Source organism: Pteropus alecto, unplaced genomic scaffold (genome assembly GCF_000325575.1).
Source record: "Pteropus alecto unplaced genomic scaffold, ASM32557v1 scaffold39, whole genome shotgun sequence".
Taxonomy (NCBI): Eukaryota; Metazoa; Chordata; class Mammalia; order Chiroptera; family Pteropodidae; genus Pteropus; species Pteropus alecto.
This window is the reverse complement of record NW_006443568.1, coordinates 4,691,625-4,701,998: the sequence shown is the minus strand read 5'-3', so window position 1 is coordinate 4,701,998 and position 10,374 is coordinate 4,691,625. Positions and strand designations below refer to the sequence as shown.

The window sequence follows — 10,374 nt, the reverse complement described above, 5'->3', positions numbered from 1 at the left end:
ACACACACATCTCCTCTCCAGACAAGGTGTGAGCAACTTAGTCTGGCCCTGTCCACCTTACCCCCGCCCATCCCCCTTGCTATGGCTCCCCCATATCATGTAGGTCCTGGGGTTGCATGGTACACACCACCTCCCAGACCTGTTGGCGGGCGCATATAAGATATTCTTGGTGCACACCTAGTGGTGTGCCTCACACTCAATAGGAGTTCAGCAAGTCTTCCCCCTTGCCCGCTTTCCCTGCATCCGACACACAATAGGTGTACACCAGGGCCAGGGTACCTAACTGAATCATTAAATTATTTGAGATGAGCTAGAGAAGGATACAGACATTAGGCAGAAGCTGTACAAATCAGATTAAGTGACCCAAGATAGACTCTTCCCTTTTGTGGGCCTGTTTCCCCAACCAGGGTAAGGGGTGGTCCCTGCCTGGCCAGGGGCCTGATAAATGTCAGAGAAGATGCTCTATTGCAGCAATGAAACCCTAGGCAAGCCACTGTCTTCCCCCTACCTTTGTTAACCAGGTAGGGCTTTGGAAAGCCTGAACTTGGCATTGAACTGAAGAGGAGGAGAGAACAGCTCCTGCGGAACTATCTGAGGAACAGCTGGGTGCAGTGGGCAGAGTCCTGGGCCAGGACGTATCACCCCATTTTACAGATGAGGAAACTCAGAGACCTGAGGCCCAACATTATAGCACAACACTCCCTCCTGTTTCCCCATCTGTGTGGCATGGAGCAAAGTGCTTCCCTTCTGGTGCCCTAGTTTCTTCCTCTGTGAAATGGGGGTGAAAATTTTTTCCTGCTTTCCGTGCTCTGGTGAGAATGCCGGGGGGTACGGAAGAGCTTTGTAAACTGTCGGCAGTGCTAGATAATTGTGTGGGGGTAGTCTTTAAAATAATTCTGATTATTATTCCTTTATTTATTCATTCTGTCATGTAACTCGTGTTATTAATAACTTCTGGGCCTGAACAGCCCAGGGACTGATGAGCTGGACTTTGGAGTCACAGAGTGTAGAGTGGGAATCTCAGCTGTCTGCTTACTTGCTGTGTGACCCTGACCAAGTCACTCCACTTCACGTTGAACTTCAGTTCCCTCAGTTGTAAGATGCAGATGACGACACCTGCCTTTCAGTGTCAGTGTGCCTGGCACAAGATAGGCACCTGGTAAATGGCAGCCTCCTCACTGTTAAAGAAATCTGAGAAAGAAATCCCAGGAAGTGCTTCTTGTGTGGGGCTGTGAAGGATGGGTAGAGGGAAGGGCAGCTTGGTGTTTGTGGGTGGTGGGAGCAGGAGGGCTCTCAGAGGGCATAGGCTGCCCCTGGCCACCCTAGAATAAGATGCTCTGATCCCTAGGCTGGAAGTGAGAGGCAAGGATTTTGCATTATAGGTATTGTCATTTGCATATAGATATTTGTTCAACTGAGGATGAGGGTTTGCAAAGCAAATTTCCCAGAGGAACCAGCTTGCGCATATCAGATTTCTAATCTTGACTCTGGAAGCCTAGTAGCCCTGTGGTCTTTGGCAGGTCTCTTCAAGCCTCAGTTTCTTCACCTATAATATGGAGTTATAATACTTTCTGTGCCTACTTCTCAGGTAAAAATCACAAGATAATTCATATAAAAGATCTTAAAGTGTTGAGATTAGATTACATCCTAATCCCCTGAAACCCTCTGCCTGCAAGTCCAGTAGGGGCTTCTCAGGCTGGTAGGACCAGGAAAAGAGATTGAAGACACTTCATTTTGGTCTTGACTGTCAAAAGAAATGATTTCATTTAAGCAGCAATACCAGTTAGATATTTAGTTATTAATTTCTGTAAGAGAGCAATGAATGATAGAAATTGGATAGGAAGCAAGACTTAATAGAATCCCCCTGCCCACAAGATCCCTGTAAGCCACATCTTGACTTACTCCAGGGGTGCAGGAAGACTGGAACCCTGCGGAAGACTTAAATAACTCTGAAGGCGCATCCTCCGTGCTTCCCAGGTTGAAAAGGCCTTCTAAGTGCACAGGCTTACCATGGAACTTGTGAGATGAGGGCCACCAGACAGATTGTCACTTCTACTGAAGAGCTCCAAACCGCCCCAGACTCAGGCCTCTTCAACCCCCTTCTTAAGCACAGTGTTCTGACACATTCTTGTAGGTAAAATGTTGCTTACGGTCCTGGTTGTTTCTTAAAGATAACTTTCCAGAGGTACAATTTCTTGGGTCAAAGGCCAGTAATCATTTGGGTCTTTGTAAGTCATCTTGCCAAATTGCCCTTCAGAAAGGCTATATCTGACAACCGAGGTCCTAATGCCCCCCATGCTCTAACAGGATGTCTGCACTAGAGAGATCATTGGTAAGAAGGGCAGAGATCCGGGATGGGCAGTTGGCTCTGCTCTGCGGCCATTTACAAAGTTGCTCCAGGACTTCTCAGTTTGTCTATGGATGGGGTGGGGTGGGGGTACACTCCTGTGCAGAATTCATGAGTCTTTGGGGCCCTTCCAGGGAATGGAGATTGGTCCCCGAGTTTCCAGGTGATGGGAGTCGGGGGTGCTGAGAGCTCTGTGGTCTGGATGTGACCTTTGTCCTCCAGGCCCACTGAGAGAGATGTTGAATTCCAGACTTTTCAGCCTGGAGATGTTCCCCGGCCCTGGTAGGAGGCCTGCTCTGCTGCGGGGTGAGGGCTTCACAGGGGCAGGGATCCCACACACTATCCCAGACTTTGTGGCAGCAGCCGTTGGGAGCTCCTAGCTGGTGGGGAAGGCCCTCTTCCCTGTGACAGTCTCTCTCTCCCCACAGGATGGCCGAGCCTCGATTTAACAACCCCTACTTCTGGCCCCCTCCTCCCACCATGCCTAGCCAGGTAAGACTGAGCGTTGTCCCTCCGGCCACCCTCCCCCCTTGGAGCTGATTTGCTTTGCCCGGGGCTTGTCTGCGGCTTCTGGGCAGGGAAGGGACCAGGCCTGGCCCAAGCCCCCTCAGTCCCTCTCCTCTCTGGCTCATTCGCAGCTGGACAACCTGGTCCTGATTAACAAGATCAAGGAGCAGCTGATGGCGGAGAAGATCCGGCCACCTCACCTGCCGCCCACGTCGGCCTCATCGCAGCAGCCGCTGTTGGTGCCGCCGGCGCCGGCCGAGAGCAGCCAGGCGGTCATGTCGCTGCCCAAGCTGCAGCAGGTGCCGGGGCTGCACCCGCAGGCAGTGCCGCAGCCCGACGTGGCGCTACACGCGCGGCCGGCCACCAGCACGGTCACAGGTACCATGGGGCCGAGGTGGGCGGGGCGGAGACCTGCCTGGGTGGGGGGCGTGGCGAGGATGGCACATGGCTTGGTGAGGGCAGGGCGGGCGGGGCCTGCGGGGGATCTCTGGTGGTGGGGCCAGTCCGTCTAGCCACAGCCACTAGATGTGCTCCAACCCTGTACTGGGAGGACCCATCCCACTAAATCGACAGGACGAGGGGTGGGCCCACCAGGGGCTCCTCAGGGAAGTTAGGTAAACGTAGAGAACTTCAGGAATCCGGAGAAGAACCCTGATCAGACTTGGGGGCGGAGAGACACAAGGGAAGATTTCCTTGGAGGAGCCGATATGGGAGGAGAGGTTGGCAGTTAACTAGGGAAATGGAGCAGCAAGGGGAACCAGCACGTGTAGAGTGTGTGTAGAAAGCAGGAGTAGGACAGTCGGGGCGGGGGAGGTAGAAGATGGTGATAGTCACATGACAGCTAACTCCAGCTGAGCTCCTGTACAAGTTTGCCAGGATTCATTTTATTCCTCTCAGCCATGCTATGTGGTTGGCACTACTAGTATTAGGTTGAGCAGTGGACCGTTTTTGACTTAACAAAAACAGCAGTTTTGTGCGTTCACTTTAATGTCTTTGTTTGACAGATGAGGAACCTAAGGCGCAGTTTCGTAGCCAGGAAAAGGCAGAGGCAGGCACTGTGGTTCCAGAGCCCACATGCTAACTCTTTCGTTCTCCCCAGTTCTGAGGCTGGAGAGGAAGCACGTACCAGATTGGGAAGGGCCCTGTGGGCCGTGCTGCCCATTTTGGACTTTACCCTTGGGCAGTGGGAGCCATGGAAGGTTTTTAAGAAAGGGAGGAAAATGCTCAGGTTTGGGTCAGAAAACTGGGTCTGGCCACAAGGTGGGAACTGGCTTCGTGGGAGACAGGCATGGAGGCAGGGAGATCTGTAGGAGAGGATGGTGGCCTAGGCAAGGCAATGGGGATGGATGGAGAGAAGTGGACAGAGCTGAGTTACGTCGAGAAGAATGGATAGGGCTGGGTGCTAGACTGGAGGTGTGGGGAGGGGTGCGTTGAGGGAGACTCAGGTACTGCCAGTGAGATGGAACCACAGGAGGAGAGGTGGGGGGGGGTCATAAGCTCAGTCTTATAAGTTGAAGCTAGGGTGCCAGGGGGACTTCCCGGTGAGGTGTCACAAGGCTGGGGTTGCCCGATACCCACCTCAGAGCCTGGAGGCTACTGTGGCTGGGCCTTTGTTCCTCGCCTGGCTCACCCCTGCCTCTCTTGCCCCTCCTTTCTCCTTTCAGAGACGCCTAAGAATTACGGTGCTGGGTGAACCTCCCCCAGGCTCCAGCCACAACTCTGCACATTCCCTCGTTATTATGATTTTATTAAATTTGTTTTTTCATTATAAAAGTAATATTAAAAAAGTAATATAGGCATATTAAGGGAAATTTGGAAAAAAGAGAAACTAAGAAAAAAAAATCACTCATAGTCCCCAGCTCCTAACCCAGCAGTTTAGAGAGCCTTTTGGTCTATTTCCTTCCTTTTTCATCTTTTTTGTTTGTTTTTTTAATATACGTGTGCATTTTGCTGAGCTTGTGGTAGGGCTGTACCCATGACTTTAACTCGCTTTTCCTACTCTCCATGCTGTCATAAACCTGTTCAGTGCATTTTTCACGATAAAGGTGTACCGTCATTATAGAAAATTTAGAAATGGCAGACAAGTTGAAAGGAAAAAAATTAGTCCTAGTCCTACTATTGTTAGCATTTTCGTGAGTTTTCTCTATAATTTCCCCTTAATCACAGATGTAAAAAGTAGATGAATTTATCAGGTAAAAAATTTAAATAATATAGAATCGGATAGACAAAGTCTAAAAATCTCCCTTCCCAATAATTTTTTCCTCCCTGGAGAGAACCACATTTTATACACAAGGTGGTTTCGGTTTGTCTCTTCTCAGATCCATTTCTGTGCACTTACACACACTATGTTGTCTCCATATACACATGTAGTTTGGGTGTGTGTTTTTAAGAAATAGTTAGGTCATTCGTATTGTCTGTGATTTGCTTTTTCGCCCCACAGCACATTTTGGCTTTCTCTCTGTGTCATGTCATGGCTGCCCAGTCCTCATAATAAGGATGGACCTCATCTCTTTATACAGCCCCTACTGAGAACAAACGGGTTGTGTCCAGTTTTGTCTGACCACCATTTTGTATGGAAGGTCCATGTACACGGTCTTTGTGTTCGTGGGCAAATATTTCTTTAGGGTGATTTCTAGAAGTAGACTTGCTTGGTCAGAAGTTATGTACATTTAACATTTTAATAGTTATTGCCGTACAGCTCTCCGTTAAAGTTGACAATGCACACTCTCACCAGCATGCGTGCCTCAAAACATACCTGTGCCAACTCTGGATATTGTCTTTTTCAATGCGCAGAATTTTGTTTTCTTTTTTAAAAAGCATAGTTTTCACCACATGATAGATACCATTTTCATCTTTTTGTCTCCTTAACCTGATATTATAAATGTTTCTAGTTCCCTCATTTTTAAGAGTAACTTTTATTATAGAAGTAAAAAAAAAAGTTAAGTTAGTTACAGAAAGTACAGTTAAACCAAAAAAAATTTTTTTAATTACTCCTAATTCTACCATCTATATTACATTTTGGTACATCTTCTTACCCTACTTACTTTTTCTGTGCATACATATGCCTTAAAATTTTTTTTACACATATAACCTTTTTAATGGGCAGTTAATGTTCAGCAGAAGAGATTGATTGCAATTCATTGAATCGTTCCCTAATATGGCGTATTTTGGTTGCCTCTAACTTTTGCTATTATAAATCATACAGTGGCGAACATCTTTGTGCCTCAGTTTTTTTCTGTGGTTTGAATTATTTCTGAAGTGCCTGTTATCAAACTCTTTAGTCCTTAGGTATCTGGGGCATCTTACACAAACACAAGCTCTCACTCCGTTACCCCTGGGGAATTCACAAAGAGAAGGGGAGGCTCAGAAAGGCAGATAACCTGCCAGAGTCACACTGCTGGGTGGCTGGTGCTGCGCTGGCCTCTGCAGCTGCCCCACCCCCATGTCTTCGCAGGTCTGGGGCTCTCCTCCCGGACCCCGGCTGTGAGCACATCCGAGTCCAGCGCAGGCACGGGTACCAGCACCCCGTCCACACCCACCACCACCAGCCAGAGCCGCCTCATCGCCTCGTCCCCCACCCTCATCTCAGGGATCACCAGCCCCCCCCTCCTGGACTCCATCAAGACAATCCAGGGCCACGGCCTGCTTGGCCCCCCCAAGTCCGAGCGCGGCCGCAAAAAGATCAAGGCGGAGAACCCAGGGGGCCCACCTGTCCTCGTAGTACCCTACCCCATCCTGGCCTCCGGCGAGACTGCCAAGGAGGGCAAGACATACAGGTGGGGGTCTCAGTGGGAGGGGGTCCAGGTGGGCTTAGGGCAGAGGCTTGCATCAAGGGCTGCTCCCAGGAGCCCAGCAGTGGAGGCTGGAAAGAGGGGTCCCAGGGGCTGAGGGTGGGGGCTAAGGACCGGGGAATGGGGTCTGCTGACAAGCTGACATCCCTTTAGGGGGGGTGTGGGGCTGAGGGCTGCCCCACCACAGCCTGGGGTCATTGGAATCCCTTTCCTTTCTCCCTTTGAACAGTGTGCTCAACCCTGAACATTAGAATCACCTGGGGAGCATTCAAAACATGCCAATACCAGAGACACACCTCCAAAACTTCTGATTTAATTTGTTAGGGGGGATGTGAGGGCCAGGTGTCAGCCTTTCTTGAGAGCTCCCCCAATGATTCTAAGGTGCAGCCTGGTTGAAAACTACTTACTCCTGGTGTCAGAGCCCCTCTCCCGGAAGTGTGGGGTGTGGTTCTGTGTGACCCTTCACCAGGGTCAAGGAGCCTCTTCCCTGTGAGGTGTGAACCTGCTCCCTAGGCTACTGGAAATGTGGCCCCAGGTGGAAGAGTTTTCTCCTCCAGATTGGAAGTTGTCCAGGCCGGGAACCTGCCCCCTGTCTTTCTCAGGTGGGCCTGTGTCCCTGGGACTCCTCATGGACATCTCTGTCACAGGTCACGGTCTCTTTGATGCAGAAGGCATCCCCTGGGCTGTACGGGCAGGGGGTGCAGGGATCCTCCCAGGTATGAACCTGCCTCTTGCCCCACAGGTGTAAGGTATGCCCGCTGACCTTTTTCACCAAGTCCGAGATGCAGATCCACTCCAAGTCGCACACAGAGGCCAAGCCCCACAAGTGCCCGCACTGCTCCAAGTCCTTTGCCAACGCCTCCTACCTGGCCCAGCACCTGCGCATCCACCTGGGCGTCAAGCCCTACCACTGCTCCTACTGTGATAAGTCCTTCCGACAGCTCTCCCACCTCCAGCAGCACACCAGGTGAGTGGCCTGCCTGGCATTGCCGTCCTGTAGCCCCTTTCAGCTCAGCACCTGGGCCTGTGCATGGGCCTGGTGCAAGGAGGGGCGAGAACCTTCTGTAGATGCTCATTGCCCTCAGGGTCAAGCCCAAATTCCTTTGCTTGGCATTTGAGGCCTTTTATGATACGGCCTTCGTGGACCTCACCAGCCTCAGCTCTCACTACTGCACCACCCTTCCCACTGTTTCTCATCTGCAGGTCTTTGAACATGCTGTGTCCTTTACCTGAAACACCCTCTCCATCTACCCTGTTTCTCTGGCCCTCTCCTATCCATCTCTCAGTCCAGCTTCCTCCAAGAAGTCCTCCCTGGCCCCCTGAGCTGGTTCCGCAGGCCTTGTGGTCCCCATCACAGAAGTGGTAGGCTGTCTTGTCCTTGCCTGCTTATTTGCCCACCACCCCCAATATATTGGGACCTCTTGAAGGCCAGGACTTGGTCTCCTCCATTTCTGCATCCCCATTGTGTACCATAGGCATCTAGGTATTTGTTCAATATTTGTGGAATAGATAGAACTGGCTTTTTATAGGGCATACAATTCATCCATTTAACAAATAATTACAGAGCTTCTTCTATAAACCAAATGTGATTCTGGGTACTGGGAATACAGCAATGAACAAAACAGACAAAAACTCCTGCCTTTGTGGGGCTTATGGTCTGGTCCAGTGTGTGAACGGGAGACTGAGAGATATAAATGCTTTAAGGAAAGAAAAGTTTTTGTGGGGAATACAGAAATCAGAAAGACTAGCCCACCAAATAAAAATACCATAGGGATTTAAAGAAACAAATAAATGGTTACCAGGATCGCAGTTCATCTCTTCAGAGGAGGAAAAAACACGGCATTTTTCTCCTGGGATGGCTATCATATCTGTAAGCATTGCTATGTGTTTGCCAGTATCAGCATTGTAAAAGTCAGGGATAAAATTGTTTTTGCTGTGGAGTTTGTAACTTACAGAAAGCGCTCAAGGTTTTCTCCATTTTGGGGATGGATGCTAGGCCGATGTTGCCTTCAGAAGACTTTTTTATTTGTCTTTTTGTCATTATTTATCTCTACTGTCTTTGTACGCTTTATCCCAGGGTGCAACATGTTTTGTCTGTCTGTTTCTCGGACTTTGGGGCATGATATGTAAGTTGGATAGAGAGAAACGAATGGCAGCAAGACAAGGCATCAGTCTGTTTTTCTTGTTCCCATGTCTCCTAAGCCATGGATTTGACCCCATAAGTTTGTTTCAGCAATTTTCTGATGTTTGGCATTACTTTGATTTTTTTGAAGTTTGGCCAGTTTTATGTACATCGAGGCGTATGTAACGAGGTGTTGATTAATCAAGTCCTCTTAGTTGGATGTTTATGAAAATTAGAGCACACGATCCTAAGGTTTGAGAGTCAGCTTCTGTCAAGAGACCCTGTAAAGCCCCTGGGTGATAATTTTAACCTGTGTGTATGTGTGCGCGTATGTAAAGTTTTCTTCTATCTAAGATCAGGAACCTAGAACCATTCAGTTTACCTCTGTCAGGTTTGTCTCTACAACCTAAAAATGGTAGGGTACCTTCTTGTTGGAGAACCCCAGTCTCTGGGGTAGCAGGAATTACTTTGCTACAGCCTCAAAGGCTGCGATTCCACAGCCATGGAGCAAACCCGGCCTAGTGTCTGGCGGCCTGGGGAGGCCACGTTCTCACATGTTGGGTACAGTCCTTGTTTTTTACTGTCAGGCTTGTTATGCCTAATTAAATGAAATTTGTCCTTAAATGTGGCATCTCTGGCATAGTCATGGTTACAAATTAGATTTATCCAATTATATCCCATTAGGAAGGAGGACAGATTCTTACTGAAACTCCTTACAGAACTGGTAATGATCATGAAAAGAAGAGTCTCAGTGAAGACATTTTGAATATTGTTTAGCAGTTGCTCTGAGTAATGTCGGAGACAAGGTCAGTCACATCTGTTGTTTTCAACAGAAGTATTATTTTAAAATTTCCTTGATAATTCATTAATTTATATCTAAATTTTCATAGTATTTCCCCTCCAGAATTCTGAAGGGTTAGTTGGAACAAGGCACCATTTAAGGAATGTTTTATTGCAATTTCTACAAATATAGCCTCCTAAGTTGAGGATTAGAGATTTAGAAAAGAAAAAAAAGAGTTCTCTTATATGTCTTTTAGAAAATAGGATATTAACTACAATTAAATCACTTCCATCCAATCCTAGGTTGTAATTTCTGTTCTGCTGATCATGGGTAGTTAGTCTGCTTTGCACAGTTGTCTACTTCTGGCCTAAAGACTCTTAGATCCTGTCTTGACCTTGGGTTGTGTCTGGCTGTGGTGATGATGTCAGCTTGGAAGCCTGTGCCCATTTGTCCATTCCCTGAAGTCTAAACAGCCAAGTGCATGTGGTACAGTCCTCTACTGAGGCTGTGTTTCCTTCGGAAGACTTAGTTTCTGACTGCAGCTTGAAGCAAAGGCCTGTAGACAAGTGTGAGGGGGGACATCAGACCTGTTGATAAGACTGAATGACTCTGGTCTGCTTGTTATAACAGTCAACAATATCAGAACAGAGGAGAATGGAGTCTTCAGATTAAGAAAGTACTATAAGCAGCAAGGGCATCGACCCACCTTCAGGGTCTTTTAATTGATCTCATAAAGCATGTGTTATGACTGGCACTAATTGATAAATGTAGTTGAATCTAAAAAAAAAAACTTTTTAAAGACATTTCTCTGATGATACTTATTGTG

The 10,374-nt window shown here is 48.3% G+C and overlaps 1 protein-coding gene across 2 annotated transcripts in view; it reads left to right on the top strand.

Moving 5' to 3' along the window:
• ZNF362 (zinc finger protein 362) overlaps positions 1 to 10,374 on the top strand; it is a 23,856-nt gene that overhangs the window by 2,442 nt on the left and 11,040 nt on the right. The window contains exons 1-5 of one of the 2 annotated variants that reach the window (XM_025041443.1): positions 548 to 812; positions 2,776 to 2,839; positions 2,986 to 3,232; positions 6,309 to 6,630; positions 7,388 to 7,612. In XM_025041443.1, the coding sequence (XP_024897211.1) occupies positions 2,777 to 2,839; positions 2,986 to 3,232; positions 6,309 to 6,630; positions 7,388 to 7,612 (857 nt within the window). In that variant the 5' untranslated portion in view covers positions 548 to 812; position 2,776. Of the gene's footprint in view, positions 1 to 547; positions 813 to 2,775; positions 2,840 to 2,985; positions 3,233 to 6,308; positions 6,631 to 7,387; positions 7,613 to 10,374 lie in introns of those variants that run through there. The other variant, XM_015599038.2, reaches the window with a different exon arrangement.